The sequence below is a fragment of the Taudactylus pleione genome, unplaced genomic scaffold (assembly GCF_031769625.1).
Source record: "Taudactylus pleione unplaced genomic scaffold, aTauple2 ptg000066l, whole genome shotgun sequence".
NCBI lineage: Eukaryota > Metazoa > Chordata > Amphibia > Anura > Myobatrachidae > Taudactylus > Taudactylus pleione.
Window position 1 is genome coordinate 27,204,338 of NW_028284468.1, and position 20,704 is coordinate 27,225,041.

Consider the following 20,704-nt stretch of genomic DNA (forward strand, 5'->3'; position numbering starts at 1 on the left):
ACTTTCTGTTCCTGCTGCCTCAACGACTGGACCTGTTGTCTCAGGGTCCTTGCCTTTTCCTGGATCTGGGTCGTCTGTCTTTGACGGCGTGACTCTTGTGACATCCCTCCTGAGGTCCAAAGGTTTCTCTAGCACTGTAATCAAAACTATGCTCAGAGCGCGTAAGCCAGCCTCGGCTCGGATCTACCACAGAGTGTGGCATACATTTTTCCAGTGGTGTAGTACCATAAACTACAACCACCAGGTGTTTAGGATTTACCAGAGTCCTGGCCTTCCTTCAAGCTGGATTGGACCTAGGGCTCCGCCTGGCCTCACTGAAAGTGCATGTCTATGCTCTGTCCATTTGGTTCCAGTGTAGACTTCCTCCACTAACGGATATCCACACCTTCCTCCAGGGTGTCCTCTGGATTCAACCTCCATTTGTCCCTCCAGGGATTTGTCAGTAGTTCTTCGCACCCTCCAGGGCCCTCCAATTGAACCCCTGGATTCTGTAGAATTCAAATAGTTAACAGCGAAGACTCTTTTTCTTCTGGCTATACGTCAGCCAGAAGAGTGTCAGATTTAGGGGTGCTCTCCTGTCGCTCCCCATTTCTACTTTTCCACCAGTACAGGGCAGTACTTAGGACTCGCCCTGGGTTTCTTCCAAAAGCTGTTACAAGTTTCCACATTAATGAGTAAATTGTAGTCCCAGCCTTTCAATCACCAGACCTCTCGGCAGATGAGGCCTCCTTGGATGTGGTCTGTGCCCTCAGGACCTATGTTTACCGTACCAGTTCCTTTCGGAAATCAGACTCCTTATTTGTGCTCTATGAATTTCACAAGAAAGGATGGCCAGCCAGCAAGCAAACATTGGCTATGTGGCTTCGTATGACTATCTCGCAGACTTACACGCAGGCAGGCCTTCCTGTTCCGGCTTCTGTTACTGCTCATTCTACTCGGTCTGTGGGTCTCTCGTGGGCAACTCGATGTGGTGCCTCGGCTGTTCAACTCTGTAAGGCGGCTACGTGCCTTTGATACCTTCGCCTCTCAGGATGCTTCCTTTGGGCGACGATTCTCCTCTCAGTGCAGGAGCGTCCCCACCCTCAAAAGTACTGCTTTGGGACATCCCCAAGGTATCCCTTATCCTATGGACCATGAAGAAGAAAATGAGTTATGGTAAGAACTGTGTGGTGCCCGGATTTCTGATCCACAACCTATACCCCAAGGTCTCCCTGTGGACCCTATGGACTTCGAAGAAAGAGAGTTAAAAGTAAGTTCTTACCATAACTCTCATTATTGCTTTTTTCAAGTTTCAGTGTACAGCTGGGCATCCACTATACAATTTTCTGTCAGCTATCTGTCCAATCTGGCTTGTTGAAATGAAAACCTGGTAATGTATGGGAGCAAATGACAGTCGATCATATGGTTTTAAACACTGAAAAAAGGACAAAAAAAAATGTTAAATTTGGTTAAATTTGTGTGTTTTTAACCAATTTGAACAACTATTTTTGGCTATTTTCCAGTGCTTGTGAGCAAATGGACGATTGTTATTTACTCCCATACATTACCAGGTTTTCATTCCAACCAGCCAGATTGGACAGATATTTGACAGAAAATTGTATAGTGGATGCCCAGCTTTAGAGTTACAGTAGTTTTCTGAAATGTTAAACCAACATCTTAAATCATAAGTTTCTTTTTGCCATGCAATTTGTGAAATAAAAATTACATCCTCAATTTCTCTTCATTTAAATGTCTACGTGAAAATACTTTTCAATACACTGAAAATCACATGTTAGATGCGAGAATTTATAAATGTTAGTTTCTGAATCTAGAAAGTAAATGGCTGTAAATAAAAAATATATAAATAATATACATATTTTACAGTCACAGCATTGTAAATTTTATACCTCTATAGACTATATGAATCAACTAATTATATGGTTTATGTGCATGAAAATCTGCATTGTCAAATTCCATAAAATAAGGTTTCAAAATGATGTACTGTAACATTTGAAATTAGTTTTTACTGGCATCTTAAGTGCACATTGCGTGACTATTGTTTATTAATATACTAAATATTTATGAAACTTTTGTTATAGTAGCAAATAATGTAGCATAATAAGTCATTATTGCCATATATCCTACAGCAAATACACACAAAAGATATGAATTTGAATACAAACTTGGCAACAATACCAAAATGTATTCATATGATAAAATTGCAATTATCACACACAATGAGCCAATAAATCCTATATGTGTGTGTGTGTATATATATATATATATATATATATATAAGAATGAAACTGCGGCACTCCAAATGATAGTGTAGAAAATATTGTGTATTTGGCATATACAGTAGCTGCCGACATTTCAGAACCAATGCTCTTTTTTTTCAAGGCATCCAAATACATTGATCACAACAATAGGGACAAAACATTAAACAGAGTGACAAAACTTCTTACCTTAAATAGATGAGTTGGTTCACTTGTCTGTAGCAGACCGGGCAGCGCGCGTCCACGCCCGGGTCGGGGTTCCGTCAAGATGACGTCATCCCGCCGTGACATGGTTGCCTGGCAACCGGAGGCGGAGCCAGGCAGCGTCTCCCCGGTCTGCAAACAGACCGCAGCATAGCATGAAATTGCGAGTGACCTTACCCCACGAGCATAATATATACTAATACAAGAGAATACACATGGAAAGTATTCTCTATTAAGGGGACTATGAGTGTACACTAGAGCCATAAGATATATATATATATATATATATATATATATATATATATATATATATACTAAGATACAGGCTGTGATCACTGACGATCAAACCAGTAGAGTAAACATTGATACAATGGATAAATAGTAACACTGGATACATTCATGCATTCTGACCTAATTAAAGATCACTAGACTACAAAATGCTATAACCACAGGATTCACAATGACATCCTAGGTCTAGCCAATAGTGTGCAGCATCAAACATCAAACAATATATTCTAGAGAAAATGGTAAAGCATCGGGGCCATATATATAACAATGAATTAGAACTACTATCTACAGCTACTATCACATCTCAAAGGACTTATAGTGTTCGCCTCTGATCTGGGTGCATAAGTGAATAGTGACCCTGGTGTGGACGCGCGCTGCCCGGTCTGCTACAGACAAGTTTTGTCCCTCTGTTTAATGTTTTGTCCCTATTGTTGTGATTGATGTATTTGGCTGCCTTGAAAAAAGAGCATTGGCTCTGAAACGTCGGCAGCTATATGCCAAATACATAATATTTTCTACACTATCATTGGGAGTGCCGCAGTTTCATTCTTTTATGCACCAGTCTTTTTACTGAAGGCACCCTTTTTATTATTATATTGGCAATATCCAGCAGCAAAGAGTGCCAGTCTATTCTACGTTTTTATATATATATATATATATATATATTAGGGATGTGCAGGCTCGGTTTTACTCGGTTCTTATCGCCACTTTACCGCAAATTCGGATTTATTATATTGGCTATCCAAAACACATGATAGGCGATAGCCAATAAAATGCCGTTTAAAGATCCGAGTAAAACCGAACCCGCTCACCCCTAATATATATATATATATAGTCAAAGTATGTCCACACTCACGTTTTTGTAGTCCAAGAGTGCTGGGGTAGCTGCCCAAAAGGGACCTGCAGGTCCTTTGTATAACCTTTAAAGAAAGGGGTGCACTCACCAGTCTTCTAAAAAAGTCCTTTATTCCAACATTTAGAAGTAAATACAGGATCCTGTATTTACTTCTAAATGTTGGAATAAAGGACTTTTTTAGAAGACTGGTGAGTGCACCCCTTTCTTTAAAGGTTTTATATATATATATATATATATATATATATATATATATATATATATATATATATAATAAACACATATACACTGGAGCGCCAAAAGTCATGGGATAGATGCCTAGTATTCTGTAGGATTCCCCTTGTACCCCAGCGAAGTGCAGCAACTCGACGTAGCATTGAATCCACAAATCGTCGGAAGACCTTTGGAGAGATGTTGACCCATAGCTTCCCACAGCTCCCTGATATTTGTTGGTGCAGGATCTTGGGTGCGAATGGACCTCTCCACCACGTCTTGTAAATGCTCTGATTGGGTTCATATCGGGCGAACATGGTGGCCACACCATTCGTCGTAACTTTCCAGAAAGCTCCGATGATGTGATACATTCTCCTGCTGGAATATTCCATCATTGTGGGCTGCAAATGCAATGCAACGTAGCGGTTACCAGTCAATGACATGTTCAGGCGGACCCAACCCATGCCACATGAACCCACCCCACACTATTATGGAACCACGACCAGTCTGCACCGTGCCTTGTTGACAACTGGGGTCCATGACCTCATGGGATCAGTGACATCACACCCAAACCCTACAATCAGCCCAAAACAACTGGGACCGTGTCTCATTAGACCATGCCACATGTTGCCAGTCCTCCAGGGTCCAATTAGTGATGTCACGAGCCCAGGTGAGGCGCTGTGTCAGGTGTTGTGTTAGCGGGCGTACTCTGGTGGGTCTTCTGCTCCATTATCCCATGGAAGCTAAAGAATGCTGTACTGACCTGCTGGATATGCTTCTGATACCTCCTGCATTGAGGGATTAATTCGGAGATGGACTGGTTTGCAAAGCCGCAAATTGAAGGCTGCAGATGTACTTCAAGGTCCATTCTTCAACCCGGGCAACGCTGGGTATCCCAGCCAGTGTTAAATAATGTAGTTTATTTGCATTGCTATCAGATTAAATACAATATTGAAGCAGTTCATATATGCTACAGCAAGTGCTGTTCAACACATATAAAAAGGTACAAAATCTCATCCCACAATACATTATTTATAATATAAAAATCAGTGTATAACAAAATTAAATGCAAATAAACAAAAATATCTATACTGTATCTGTGTGTGTGTATGTGTATATATATATATATATATATATATGTGTGTGTGTACATGAATATATATCATCGCAGAGACGGCGGCACTCAGGTCAATACAAAAAGCATAGATGCAGGTAAGTATGCCAACTTTTCGGAGTACTTTATTACTCCATCATCAGGGTAAAATACATAAAATACAGACACTTACTTTATATCACCACCCCCACACCACATGCATGTCATGGCCCCCGGCATCCAGAAGGAAGGTGCTCGGTGCTGTTGTCATTATTTCACTCCAATAGCCTTATAAAATATCTAATTATCCATTACATAATTGTTTCAACATCAAATGTCTTCATTTTAAATGATCATATCTCTAATATAACAGAGCAGTTCTTAATTGTCTTCTGCATTTGTGATTGTATTCAAAATACAAAATTAGAATCTGAAACTGTTGTGGTGTTTATTAGAAATTGTTACAATGTTTCTGAAATATTACATTTGAACTGAGATTATTCTCAATTTATAGAATCTAGATCAGCGGCATATGTGTGTTGTGTGTATATGAAAAATGTGTTCTTTATAGAGATAATTAGAGTAATAGTTAGATATAGAAAGCCATTGTTGTGTGTATATGAAAAATGTGTTCTTTATAGAGATAATTAGAGTAGTTTTAGTTAGATATAGAAAGCCATTAGTGAGTATAGCAGTAACCACTTTTTCAGGATACATACCTCTTAATGAATATATAGTATGCAGTGAGTATAAATAAGAGTTACCTTGTACCGAATTGCTGGAGGTTTATGGAGAGGCTTTGATTTTTAGCTGCATAGACATTCCTTGCCAGGATTCCGCATCTCATCACTACATCCCACCCATACAGGTGTTCAAAATTATCCTTACCTCCGTCAGTCGAGGTGATTAGATCACCCTTCTGCAGACAATGCCATCTGATGCCGGCACTAGGTGTATGTATCTCAGCTACTGCTAGTGATCTGTAATATGCAGACTTTGAAATGGGAAGTGCTCGCTGCCCTCCATATTAATGGCAGATCAATACTGCCATTAATATGGAGGGCAGTATTGATCTGCCCTCCATATTAATGGCAGTGCTAATCATGTTGGTGGTGTAAGTAAAAGTAGGTCATTTAATGTTTTTCATCCCCCATGCTTGTTATCTCCTCATAGCTTATTTTGCCAGTGAAATGCAAGTCTGCAGATTCAGTATAAAATGGTAATTCCACATATTGGAAGCACAAAATCCAGATATGAGATGGCGCAACTTTGTTAATTCTTACTTTTGAGATTTCAGTAAAATTAGGTGATTTAAAAGAAAAAACTTTGGAAGGCAGTTTGGACAGCCTTGTCCTAAGCCAACATCTACTCACTCTTCCAATAAGCTTGAATGCATATTACTGTTGGATATCTTGGAGTAACTTAATGTTGTTATTTTTATTTTTTAGATGTTGGTGAGGACCTTCTAGAGATGTGTGAGAGAAATGTGGCCCTAAACAGATGTCTCACAGAAGCCACAGGTTGTAGTCTGTCATTGTGTATGTCTTGTTTTGTTTTTTTCAATTTGCATGATAGGTTGATAAGGATTTAATGGACAGAAAGTTAAAGGAAGTGTATGGATCTTCTACAATACTAGTATTTTGTACCCGTCATATGCTAGATCGCTACTTATCGTGCCTGGCGTTGCAGGTTTTTTTCCCCGTCTCTCATCTCTGTCCCCTTAACAACCCCCATCTTCCTCTCTCTCATGTCTGTGCTCCTCACCCCGGTCTCTCGTCTCTATCCCTTTACTTTCCTGTCTCTCATCTGTCTCCCTCCCGTCTCATCTCTATTCCACTACCTCTCTGCCTCCCCGTCTCATATTTGTCCCACTCACCCCCCTCCCTTCCTTCCCAGTCTCTCATCTCTGTTCTTCTCAACATAATGCTATGCTTTTTTTAAATAGGATGAACCTTATCTGCACACCTTCAAAAACATGCATAATAAGATAAACCTTTCCTTGTGCAAATAATAAATAATCAAATCAATATTTTAGATTGACTATAAATTCATCTAATCCTGGTAATTTACTTTACTGTCTCTCTCTTCCTCCAAGGTTGGTGGGAAAAGCAATAACATGTAAAGAAGAAGAAATATAAGAGTGTGTTATTATTTCCAACAACAGTTTGTTAGACAGGCGGATAGATCAAACTTCCCAAATCAGCTTCAAGAACTACCACTGTGTGAAGTAAATGTAGATGGTGACAATCCCCTAATAATAATACACTTAAAAAATGAAGCATGAATTGGGTCTATCACAATTAACTTAATCCCTCCTCTGGTTAATGGTCAGATGGGGAAGTCCAGCTGTAATTGTCACAACTGTTCCAAAGTAATGGAACCCAGAAAAAATGGGGATGCAGTTCAATACCGGCTGTCAGGATGCCGGCACACAGAATGCTGGCGCCAAAATCCTGACACCAGTCAGAAGGGGAGGGTTAGGGTTAGATACTGGGGAAGGGGAAGGATGCGGTTAGGCAATGGGGGGAGGGTTAGGTTTAGGTTCTAAAGGAGGAGATTAGGTTTAGGGTGCGGGGAGGAGTGGTAGTGTTAGTATACTTACCCGATAGGTGTCTGTATCCTAACTCTGTCGGGATGCAGGCATCTGGATTCTAACCACGACCTCCCGAGCGACGGCATCCCATACCCAACCCGAAAAAATGAAGTACTAATAGTGCAAATTATGGATTTAATAGACAGTATTATTACATACCACTTACATATATGTATATTCAAATACATTATTAACAAGCACAAGCCACGATGGCCACCTGCCTGATGATGTGCACATCAACAATTACCATCATGAAAGATAAAATTCGGGATGCTAAGAGAAGCTGGAGCTGCTTACAGGATCACTAATAAGTCTGATAGGTTTTCCAGATAGAGTGAACCAATCCACCACCAATGCATTTTGACCACTATGTCTTTCTCAAGTCAGGATGAGCGTTTGCACACTGGAGTCCATATTTATACAACTGTTGACCAAACATACAGTGTAACATAAATTACATTAAAATGGTCATATAATCAATATAAAATCCTTTGTCATCTAGTATTGCAGAGTGCAGCACACGTATAACAATATAGTTACAAAATATGCATCCATTACAAAAATAAAATACAATCCATATTTATTTCCCATTAACATGTTGTATTGCCAGCCAATTGGGGCTTCCATTTATTTCAGTCACCATAGAAACCTAAACTTCTTGTTCCTCTCTAACCAATAGAATAAATAAACATATAGGTACAAAAGACTGCATCCAATAAGGAGCTACAGAAACACCCATTCCAATGCAAGATATCCATTTAGAGGCTTCCGTTAATAGATTGATCCACAACCAGGACATACCGCTGAGTTTTATCCAGCGTTCTGCCCAAAACTGCAAACACAGATATGACATCGCAGCATCCTGACACAACATCTCTAGAGCCAAAGATTCCAATAGTAAATCTTTTGCTCCATCTGTTACGGGACTACAAGTCCAAATATACTGAGATGTAGGGGTATATTTACTACAGGTCGATTTTGTGGTTGATTTTATAATTAACTGAAAACAACAGATATCGACGTTGTGTTTCACTGCTTAAATTGCAGATTTAGTAACAGTTGGTTTTGAATTAGTTTTGTAAATCGAAGCCGATGTCAGTCGGATTTTGCAGGTATAACTGACGTCGGTTTTGATATTTCAGTTCACAACGGAAGGCAAACAGAACCTAAAACACGATGGCAAACCCCTCCAAAAAAGAAGCACTACACAGATCACTATGATCTGTGCAGGCTTCTTATGTTTAATAGTAAATGAAAGTGATTTGAATTCAAATAGTAGACTGTAAATTCTGTGTATTCTAATAAGTGAATTCTTTTTCATCACACATTGGAGATTATGACGTGCAAAGCCTAAAGACATTTCCATGTTGATTGACCTGCAAAGGATTGTGCTTTGCTACATACTTATGCTGAGTGATTTAAAGCTTACATTGCTGTATTCATTTATACCTTTGCATAGCACAAACAACCACTAATGTTAGAAATTACTTGCTGACTTGTTGCTTTTACAAGCTACTGTCTGTGCTATGTAGTATGTATGAAAAACAAATGATTTGGATTATTTATTTTACTACACAATTATTTTTCCCAAACTGTTGAAAGATTATTGGGTATTCACTGCTGATATGATTTTTGTAATTTGGAATGCTGACACACTTATTTAAAATGTCTTTATTTATGGATATTTAGGATTGCTTAGTATAGAGAACAGTTGATATTACCTGGAAGTTGAACTGCTGTATATATTATTTGTGTTTGTGGTTAAAATGGTTAAAATTGCCTTATCTCTGTATTTAGTTTAGAAAGTGAGGTTTCTTCTGGTAAGTTAGCAGGACTTGAACAAACATTATTGGTCATTTATGAATTACAGCCATTGTATACCACAAAACAGTTGGTTTTGCATCAGTGCACCTGAAGGTTCTCTTTCCGCTCTCAGGGTCTGACTCGGTGATGGTCAGAAATGTGTCACAGCTACTATCCCGTACGCAGTGGATTTGCGAAAATATGCAAATGTCACAGCTGCCGGGACTTGTATTTAACAGGATCCTGACTTGGTACATTCGTATTCTAATTAATTCGTCATGTGACATACCTTTCTTGGTTGGAGAACAGATGTACTAACGTTGCCATGTTGAAGCATGTCAGCTATTTGCATTCCCTCCAGTCAGTGTGTACCCGGGCTCAGTTGACACCAGCAACCAATCAGAGACCTGCAACTCCTTTATAAGCCTTCTCTGGCTAAGTCCAATGCCAGAGCAAAAAGTCTCTTCCCTGAGAGATATACTGCTATCCAAGCTCTTGCTTGCAGCAAACTACTCAGCAATCCCTGGCTCCAGAGTGTGTTCCACAAGCTTCAGCTATAGTGCTTGAATACAGACTACAGCCATTGATCTCCATTTTCAGTAACATGCTGAGCTCACTAGTTTCCAGTTTGCAATACCTACAGCCTTAGCAGTTGTCTGAGTCCCTGACTGCTGAACCTCATTCCAGGCTAATTATCTACCTTTTGATTCACCTGTGTCTCTCCAGCCTGCAGGATCCTGATTTCATTTTTATCACAGTCCTTCTAGCAAGTGCTGCTGCAGTGAATTTTTCAATCTACTGCAGAGATCCTGATCCCTGGTGTGCTATTAACTCCTGAATCCCCTGCAAGCTGCATACGAGTCATTGAGTTCTCTACCTCTATTCCGGTGTTCCAGCAGTCCAGTCCCAAACTGGTGTTCCAGCAATCTGGTCCCATTTTCGTAATCCAGCATTCCGGTGTTGCAAGCAATCCGGTCCCATGCCGGTGTAGCAGCACTCCGGTCCTTTGCTGGTGTTCCAACAATCTGGTCCCATTGCAGTGATCCAACAATCCAGTCCCATTCTTGTGATCCAGCATTCCGGTTCCATTACGGTTGTTTAGCATCCTGGTCTCATTCCGGCTGTCCAGAGCTACTCCGGGCTCCACGTGATCCAGTGTCATGCTGGTTCTAGTCTGGTTGACGTACCGCAGCGCTCTATCATATGCACCTGCACCTGTGTGCCTCAAGCATCCATTATTTGGTTACCATCAAGAATCTAGCTGTTCCACCAGTGCCTTCAGTCGCCAGCAGCCGCATCTTGCTCACCAGTCAAACACACAAGTTCCTTTCATACATTTCACATTCCTGCCCAAGTCCCTGAGCAGAAACTACCTACTGTAAGACAATCCAGCTTACGGCAGTTGCTTCAGACTCCATTGCAGCCTAAGACTCAAATCTGGTTCTACAAACATATTCAAGCACAAGTGTGATAGTATTGAGGAGCTCACCTGCGGCGTCTCAGATCTGCCGCTTTCGTACACAGACGCAACCATCGGTCGATCATCAAACTCTTGTGTACCCCTGTGGCTACTCAAAATGGTCGTCGGAACTGAGTATATAGCCTGCTTATGGTATCATAGTCGCAGGCTGAGACACGCACCGAAAACGATCACGTCAGGCCTGCATTTCAGTCTCTTTCCCCTGTTGCCAAACACAAACGGTCCCAACCTGTCAATCACTTTGCAAAGAAATACTCACTGCAACCACCGTTACAGAACCATAGCAGAACATGCGCCGTGTGACCTATACGCATGTGCATTTGAAAAAAATTGTCTATTTGGGAAAACATCGTCATTGCGCCTGTCCTTGAATCAGGCCCTCAGTAGGTGCCTGCTCAAAAAATAAATGTGCCAAGGTATATAGAGGCAAAAATGTCCCCAGGGTTATACTGGACAATATTCCCATATGAGAATTCTGCCTCCTACCACTATAGTATCACCCATGCAGTGAAACAAACTTTACAGTTTTTACTACTAAGCTTGGTCTTCTAAATAACACTAAGAGTGAAGTTACATCAAAACCGTCTTTATTAGATGTAGCAATTGTGTGTGGGTAAGCAGTTTATCACTTTGCTCATTTTCTGCCTTTTGTGGAGTGCACCCATCCGTACAGCCAGGAGCACGCCTGAAAATGTGCCTTACATCTCCATATTCTATCTAACTCTGAAGCTGGGGCGTTTTAAGGGGTGGGACCCCCACACACAGGTACCTTGCAAATGCGAAGGGCCCCCACGCCTGCTCCTATGGCGCCATGTTTCCGTTGATATATTTGTAAATCTAGCACATGTGCAGAAGAGAGCAAAGGCAGTGGCGCAGTTATAGAGTATTTGCTGCTTATATGTGTAGCCATCTTTCCAAATGCATCACTGTAACGATGGCACCACCAGACACATATAGGGAAGGTCAGGGAGCTGCACAGGCCGCGACAATGGGAATTGGTCAGGTTTTGCAGCGTTGGACCCCCCTGGACTCAAGGGGCCTGTGTGCTATGCACACCATGCAACCATGGTATATGCCGTGAAGAATTGTGTGATTACAAGGAGAATAGAGACTGGATACAAATATAAAATGTTTATTTTGTTAATTGGTGAGAACGCAAAATAGCACATGCATGTGATCATCCGACTGTCTCAGGCAAACGTTTGTTCTTATATCCAATAGCGTTGCATCTTTTATATGTTATGAATAATTAAAACAAGACAAAAACTATTACTTTAGTCATTAGATGACAGTAGTTCAACATGTATCACATAAATGTTATTTCAGATAAAAACTTATTGGAGGTTAGAAGTTCATCCTAAGTGTAAGGCCAAACTGTAGGTATAGCCAATTATAACTGGAATGAGAGAAACTCCTAAATTATGAGATACTGCTTGTAGAATCAGCTGTAGACTACCAGATTCTTAATTAAAAAACTTACAAGATAAAGCTAGAAAAAGATTTAAATATGTAAAAGAAATACTGTAGAAGCATTATTACAGTGTCTCCCCATATCTCTTTATGACAGGTAGAAAAAGGTCTGGTTTCCTTTCTCTAACAATGGGCCTGATTCAGGTCCAGACACTAGTGTGTGGCTTAACGCAGTTTTCCAATTATCGGAGAATTGTGCGTGCACTGTACCCATTTGCGTCTTGCAGAACGGGCCCTGCGATCTCGCTCTCAGATCCACCAAGCCGCAGCATGATTGACATGCTGCAGCATTTGGGAGGTGGAAGCCATATTTCCTGGCCTCACAGACTGCAAGCCTGAGTAAACTGAAGCTCACTCAGACTGGCCTGTGCGAGGCAGCGTCTACAGACGCTGCACTCGGATCACAATTGCTGTCAGGAGGTGTCATTTCTGCACTTCAAAACAAGGTACAACTGTAGGCCTGATTAAGAAGTGGACACAATGCCGATATTTACACAGTTGAGCAATTATCACCCGACTGCGCTTTGTCACAGTCCCACGGCACACACGCCAAGGTACCTTTGTGATTCTGCTTGCAGTGAGTTGATCACAAATTTATTGGCGTTCAGGAGCCCTTTTGGCAGGCGGTTACAGGGTGTGGCAGCAAAAACGCAGGTGTGTCATAACTGTTTTTGCATTGTTTATCTGACTACATCTGCGATCCCGCATGCTGATAATATATTGCCAGCGTCTCAGTTCCTTGCGTCCATTCTGCGTGACCATAGACTTACTCAAGACTTCTAGCATCGAATGATCTGTTACCGATGCTGCATCTTTGTACGCAGATGCTTGGATTTGCAAAGACGCCGGTGGGCGTCTCAATACATTTCCAGGTGGCCGCAGGCATTAGCATATTTTCACACAGCAGCTACATACGGAACTGTGATTGCATTAGCATCCAAATCTGAATCAGGCCCTATGTGCCTATTTTGTGCTTTGTTATGCTGGGCATACACAGTACAATTATCTGTATCAATTATCGCCCCGATAATTGTACTGTGTGCGGCCGACCACTGCTAAAATATCGATCGGTAAGGCATGGAAAGTTGTCCAGCATGCCCTTCCGATGTAATATTTAAGTTAAATGTAAGCCATATCAGGCAGTGTATGCCCAACCGTGGCCGACCTACGGACATTTCCCCCCTGTTTCTTAACAGGGAAGGAGTGGGGAGTGTCTCCTCCCCAGGGGAGGAGCGCAGATATTGGGGCCAATACACTGTTAGAGATAGTATCTTACAGTGTATGCCCGAGAGATCTACAGGGTGTATGCACTTGCATATATCGAGGCACACAAGTGGTCCAAAGCTGCTTTGCACTGCTGACCATTTGCAGTTTCTTAAAGACCTACAGCGACTGGAGTAAAGAATTAAGGACCTGATTCAGTGGTGTACATTATTATATCTGGAGAAGAGAGTAAAGAATTAAGGACCTGATTCAGTGGTGTACATTATTATATCTGGAGAAGAGAGTAATGAATTAAGGACCTGATTCAGTGTTGTACGTTATTACATCCGCTTATTGCAACAAATTGTATTTTTTGTCCTTTTTTTTGCTTCAAAAGTGTTACGTTTTTTAAACATTATATTATTGCATTCCTCTCAACTGTTCCGATTATAGGGGACTGTAGGCACCATCCCAATAGTAAGTTTTTTTTGTCTCTGGTGACAAGACTTTTAGGAAATTTTGGAGGGTCCATTGCTAACTGCTGCAAGCAGTGGGACTTTTGAGGGGGTCGGGGGGAGGGCATGTCACAAATAACTTAATGTTATTGATTTATATTACAACTAACTTCAGTGATAGAATAACAAAGAATGAGATATATAAAAGATATTTGTATTATTTACATTGTTATCCATTTATGGTACCAAATAATGACCAGAGTAAAAAGTATATTGTGTTGCTATAAAAGAAAAAACTAATTTCTAACCGTTTCCCTTTAAGGGCTATGACTGAACATATAATGTTAACATGTAAAAAATTATACATTACCTGTGTGAGAATAAATTTAAAAAAGTCACATTTTTAAGAGCTGGTAGGGGCAGTTGAAATTGTCAATTTAAATGTTAATCAGCATATTAGATAATATAACTGTCTCTGTACAATCTGTTTACAACATATGCCCAAGAAAATTCACCAACACTTTCATATATTTTACAATTTCAAAGCAACATTTGCTGAAATGAAACCTGCCACTACCATATAGCCAATCTGGAATCCTTATAAATTATTAGTATTAAAAATCAACCACATTTGATTTATTTATATGTCATAGGCAGTATTAAAGCGATACCCTTACTGCTAGAAGAAGCAGAATCATCATTGCATGACTTAGTAGTTTACTGTCACAAGAATAACATAGCTTGGTGCTAACAGTAGCATTTATGAGATCTTGAGCAGAGAGGTGATAAAATACATTAAACATTCTCTGAATAATGTACAGTTCAGTCTTATCAGCTTGTTTTCTAGTATGTTAATAAGCCATATTAGTAGTGGAATAGTAATCTGCACGGAAATTTAAGGGATTCATATAGAAACAGAACATCTCCAGTAAGGTTGAAAGACATAACTGTTCTTTTGTCAAATACTAAATTCTACATATATTCATCTTGTAGTAACCATTGATTGCTTCCAGGGGAGCTGAAAGGGAGTCTGTGATCCGCTACTAATGACCTGGGCCAAGGTTTGTTTAAGAGGCCCAGCTGTGCTAGGGAAAGAATAGTTCCCTCCTTGGCATGAATGGTAGTGGGCATAGTAGCTTTCATTCATTTGGGCCATGCATCCCCCCATCACCCGGACCCATCATTGCTCTCTACGGCCCTGCTTGCTTCCACTGTGGCTCTCAGTGCCCATTTTCTCATGTTTTTAGAGAACTGTTTCACATTCACACTAACAAGCAATCTTGGTTAGAACACTATAAAATGATGGTATTAATTCCTACAAGAATCTTTTTAATTTTAAATATACTTTTGTATCACAAATACAGTAGCTGTGTACACATTGAATAGATAAAAACATAAATGCATACTAATATTTTATTGCATAAACTATTGGAAATGTCCAAACAAATCCCTGTTTACTTATATTTAGAAATTATACAAATAATACAGTATGCCTCCAGCCCCTGTGGCAGTCAAGGTTTTATTTTGGTGAGTGGTCAATTATTTAGTTATATGTGATTCATTCATACACTCATTCTGTTGCTTTGCAAAATCACAAGAGCATAAAGAATAATGCCTGCTATAGCAGGAATACAGTCAGCTTCAAATGTTAAATGTAACGTGAATATCAATCATTCTGAGAATGCTTCGGGTGTAACACATCTGTCTTCAAACTCGTTAAACTTGCCAGCTTTAATAAAAATTTCTTCAAGATTTTCTAGCATACCACCTTGAAAGAACGCATTGCAAAATGCCAGGAAACCCTGCATATTTAGGAGAACTTGTATCCGTTTAGATCAATCAACTAGAATTATCTGCAATAAATATAGTCCACTGCTGAGAGGAGTGTTGAAAATCTTCCTGATCATGTGTCAACTTACTCTAACATGACATGCATCTAGTTTCTGATTTACTGACTTTGCTAACGGATGTGGATAGAATTTCATTCCATCCTACAGGACCAGTAGGCTAAATTAACAAAGTGAAGTGAAAAAGCAAAATAAATAATATTGCAATCTATATTAATATTCTCTAGAGACAAAATTCACAGGCATTATATAACCCATATCCCTCAAGTGCATTTTCTTTGTGTAATGTAGCATAGCGTGTGGATAACACTATAAAAATAAATTTTATACCCTCGCAAACAATCTTCTGCAAGGCCAGAATGTCTGCAGTTATCATTATTGCTTATATATAAAGCACCACAGTGAAGCAAAGTAACGATGAACAGGGGAACAGAATACATAACAAAACAGTGGGCCTGATTCAAACATGGATGGAATTGCAGACCCGCACACAAGCAGATGTGCAATTCCGTCCATCTAAAATGCAAATTCAGCAGGAGGTGTCTGTAGGAACCAGACAACTCCTTTTTGCATCTGCAATCTCAGCACTATGCCCACCATTGCAGCCATCGCGACCGATTAAGCTTATCTCAGGCTTGTCGGGTCCTAGCAGGTGCGAGGCCAGGAACCCTGGCCTCGTACCTCCCGTTGCTAGCCACGCCCCCGTTCTGCCCCCCAAACACTGCTGCATGTCATTCATGCTGTGGCTTGGGGGGTCTGCAAGCAAGATAGCAGGACCTGTTCTGCACATGCGCAGAACGGGTCCTGTTCATGCGCAGACCCTAACCCATCAGAGATGTATGCTAACCATCGGGTAAGCATACATCTTTGAATTATCCCCAGTGACTTTAGGTAGCAGTGAGATTGGTGGTGAAACAATCTTGTGGAGTTGCAGGGAGAACATTTTTTTTTTTTTTTGAGTCAAAAACAGCGTAGAGTACACATTGAAATATGGCAAACAAATTAGACTCATAAAATTAAATCACAGACCATGGTAATGTAAGGGCAATATTATAGCCTTGCAATAGATGATATATGCATACAAAAAAAAATCAATGAAAACTTGCTCAACACGAACAATGATTATTATGAACCGCCATGGGTAACATGATTGCTTTCTGCAAGGCAATAAAAAAAAGGGGAAAAGCAAGAAGCAATCTCTCCCATGGGAAATACAATGTTACACAGAGGAAATAGGGAGAACATTTTGAGGAGCAGTTGAGGTTTGGAGCTCAGTACAGCAGGCTATCTGCACAGTGGAATGAGTCAGGTTGATGAGTAGGCTTCTGACAATAAATGGATTTTAGCAGACTATATAAAGCTTTAGAAGCTAAGCAATGGCATGGCTGAAAATTCCATTAGTTGGTAGTGTAACTAAAGTTGGTTTGAAAATTGTATTAAGAGATAATTATGAGAACAGAGCAGAGGCATAAGTCAATGGTAGGTCAGAGTTGAGAATTTAGATATAGCAAGTGGTTATGGTGAGGATTGTGAATTTGCATATTACTTTACAAAGCCCTACACTGCTCCCCATGCTTTACAAAATCAAATATGGAACTCCAAGAGTAAATTCAGTCTGAAAGCAGTATTTAGGATGGTTTGATGGGGGAGGGGATTGCCAACTAGACGTAGGTAGCAGAAGTTGAGGTGGGAGATGATAAAAAAGTGGGTTAGCGTTTTAACTGCATCTTCAGTAAGAAGCGGATGTTGTGTCACTGTTTTAAGGTATTGAGATAGACTGTTTGTTAAGAGTAGAGGATAAGACAAAGTCAAGGAAGACATCTTAACAGGCAAATTGAGAGATTAAGGAAATTGTGGTTTTATCAATGAACATGGAGAATTAAGGAAGTGACTCTAGTATGATGGAAGATAATTAACTTTGTTTTGAACATGTTAAGCTTCAATTACTATTCCGACATCCATATGGAAATAGCAAAGATTCAATTGATAAACAAGATAGGGAGATGTCAGGGGAGGAAAGGTCTCAGTGTAAAGATGATACTGGCTGCTACTGTATAAGAGTGGATTGCTCACTGCGAGGAGAGCCAAGGATAAAGAATAGAAGTTTGTAGGACTATAACAGATGCAATACTCTACTTCACCTCCAAATTGGATACTATTTTATGTTACCCAGAATGTGGTCCTTCCTATGTTGAAGTTTTGACATAAATGGAAAATATGTGAAACTATATAGAATATTTCAAAGATTAGGGGGAAATTTACTAAATGTCGTTTTAAATCGATCAACATCAGTGTTGTGTTTTAGGGACTAATTCACAGTTACTAACACTTAAAAATCGGTATAAAAAATTGTGTGATTTAGCCCCTGAAACAAACATTGATTTTAATTGATTAATATCGATTTTTACATTTATATTCACATCTTAAATGTTTGTATTTATTATCTGACTTTAGTGCCAATAGCCTAGATACATTTATTTTATTTTGTTTTATTAATTAATGAAACATTGCCTGCTATAGAAACTGAGTTCTAAGACATATATTTATCTTATATACTGTGAAAATAAAGTAAATTTATTTCACACCTAAACTACGTGTACATGGCTCATGTAAAGTGAATAAAGAAGGAGGTTTTCAGTGGACAGGCAAAGTTCTAGTCACACAGGGAACTATTTATCCACATTTAGAGGCATATTCAATCAGGTGCGAGTTACCAAATATCTCACACCTGCTGGGCTTTTCCCACAGGTGAGAGATTTTTGTTATACAAATGAGTGCAGGGTTTTGGGGGGGGGGTTTTGAGCGCTTCTAGAGCAGGTCTAATTTTTCCTTAAATCCTTATTTTAAGTAATAATTGTCAGAACGTGCTTCTGAACCCAAGTACCCTAATGACTAATTAAGCAATTGGAAGTTTTCAATAAGCCTAATTAGTCCTTAATTACTCACCACCTGCAGTGCTATCCTCCTCCATCTCTTCTCCAGCATCACAGTGAGCCTTCATGGACGGCCGGCACAGGACAGGTACCTCTAACCCTGCACCCCGCTCCTTGCACACACTACCTACACTACATATAACCCTGCTCCCCACACACATTACACTACACTACTGCCGCTAACCCTGCACCCGCACACACTACCTATACTACACTAGACTATGCTACAACTGCTAACCCAGCACACGCTACACTGCAGCCGTTCCCCGCACATGGCTTCAATAGCAGTCCCCAGACTGCAGGTAAAACAAATACCCTCTGCGGGATTTTGCCCACAAAAAAATCTGCAACCTATTTTTTTTTTATTCTATACTGTGGTTATAGGGAGCGCGCATACCCACAGTAATACAAGATTGCTCGCCAGGTCCACATAATTTTTTTGCGGGCAAGACCTTGCGGCCAATTGGATATTCCCCTAAAGTGTTTACGCAGTTACAGTGATATACACTAAAGCCAGTGCCAGAGATTATCTTGTATTGTATATCCGTCTTTGGAAGACATTTGGTAAGCTTCCATTTATCTCCACACACATACTAATGTAACATTATATATTTATGTTTTTAAACAGGAGGACAAGTAAAAGTGAAAGAACTAGACTGGCTTAACCAATTTTGTAAAGGTAATTAATTACATTGTACAAGTTAGCATGATGCATGTTTCTTATTATTAAACAAATCTGCTTTCATGTAAGCTAACCTTTTAATTAGTGTATTCAGATTTCATGCAATTTATTGTCAGTCAGGTTCTATCCCCGATTTTTAAGTGAAGACTATTGCATGATGTAAGTACTATGTGTTTTCAGCTATTGACTCCTATGTAGGCAAAAAGAACAGGTGTTTGTGTATGGTAAAATGCTAATTTCTAGCCATTTCAAAAATGCTATGGTGTTGATTCAAAATCAGGAACAATTACTAACATTAGCTCAAAATGTTCAAATGTAATGTTGTTACAAATAAGCAATGTGACAGTGTACTTTTTGCTTTCAATTTCTTTGGGAGCCCTAATTTAATGTCCTGCTTCACAAAACATAACTGTCTAATATCATGTACTGATGTGTTGATTGTTACCCCTGTGCACGACTGGTCATTTAGGAACTACTATTGGGTAAAATGCATTCCCTGAAAATTAAAAGTCACATGGGGTTCGGTGACCGACTAAAAAATAAAAGTGATTTATACACAGATTATAAAATTATGGGGTGATGTCCGATATCCACAATAGTTTACGGTATCTGCCACATGTTCCATTTATAATACACAAGTTTTCTTTATGAACACTAAATCTATTATATCTCACCAATCTCCCTGATCATTATAGATGACGTCAGAAAGACTGTTTTTTTTACAGGTATTATTACCAGGAGGTTATACATTGGTTAACTTGTGTATTGTAAACAAATGAAATGCTGTATGGTTTGCCAAAATGTCTATACTATTGTGGTAGGCTTAAAGGACCCCCAAGAGTTCTACAACACTGTTCTCAAGACAGCTTAGAACAGAAAATGTTCACATGCTCCTAGATAATAAATAATAACCAGCATTATAGCAGATTCCATAGTCATTATTTCCTAAATATTTTGTTAAGTACTAGACTGATTTAACAGGAGGAGCCTGAATTATATTATCTGTAATGCTAGTTTTTGAACGTGCTCAACTATTCAGGCCATAGAATCAAAGTATATTCAGGATTTGGACTCTTGAGTTGAAAAATAAACCAAATCCTAAAATGAATTGAGCATTCTGTGGATCGGTAGTGAGCGATACTTATTCACTCCTAGATAGAGAGGCTCTTGCTGATACACATATGCTACTGGCATACCTCTCAGCATTTACAAATGCCAAATTGGAATGAAGTTGGTTCCACCCCTGATACACATGAACCACTAAAACCCCACACCAATCTGCATTTTGCAATAATACCTCTTTACTCTCATGGGAGAGGAGTTCACACTCCT

At 39.7% G+C, this 20,704-nt stretch overlaps 1 protein-coding gene across 3 annotated transcripts in view; it reads left to right on the forward strand.

The window, feature by feature from the left end:
* Positions 1 to 20,704, forward strand: part of METTL22 (methyltransferase 22, Kin17 lysine) — a 179,877-nt gene that overhangs the window by 113,976 nt on the left and 45,197 nt on the right. For all 3 annotated transcript variants that reach the window (XM_088466909.1, XM_088466908.1, XM_088466907.1), the window contains exons 6-7: positions 6,355 to 6,426; positions 19,319 to 19,369. In XM_088466909.1, coding sequence (XP_088323035.1) covers positions 6,355 to 6,426; positions 19,319 to 19,369 — 123 coding nt within the window. The remainder of the gene's footprint in view (positions 1 to 6,354; positions 6,427 to 19,318; positions 19,370 to 20,704) is intronic.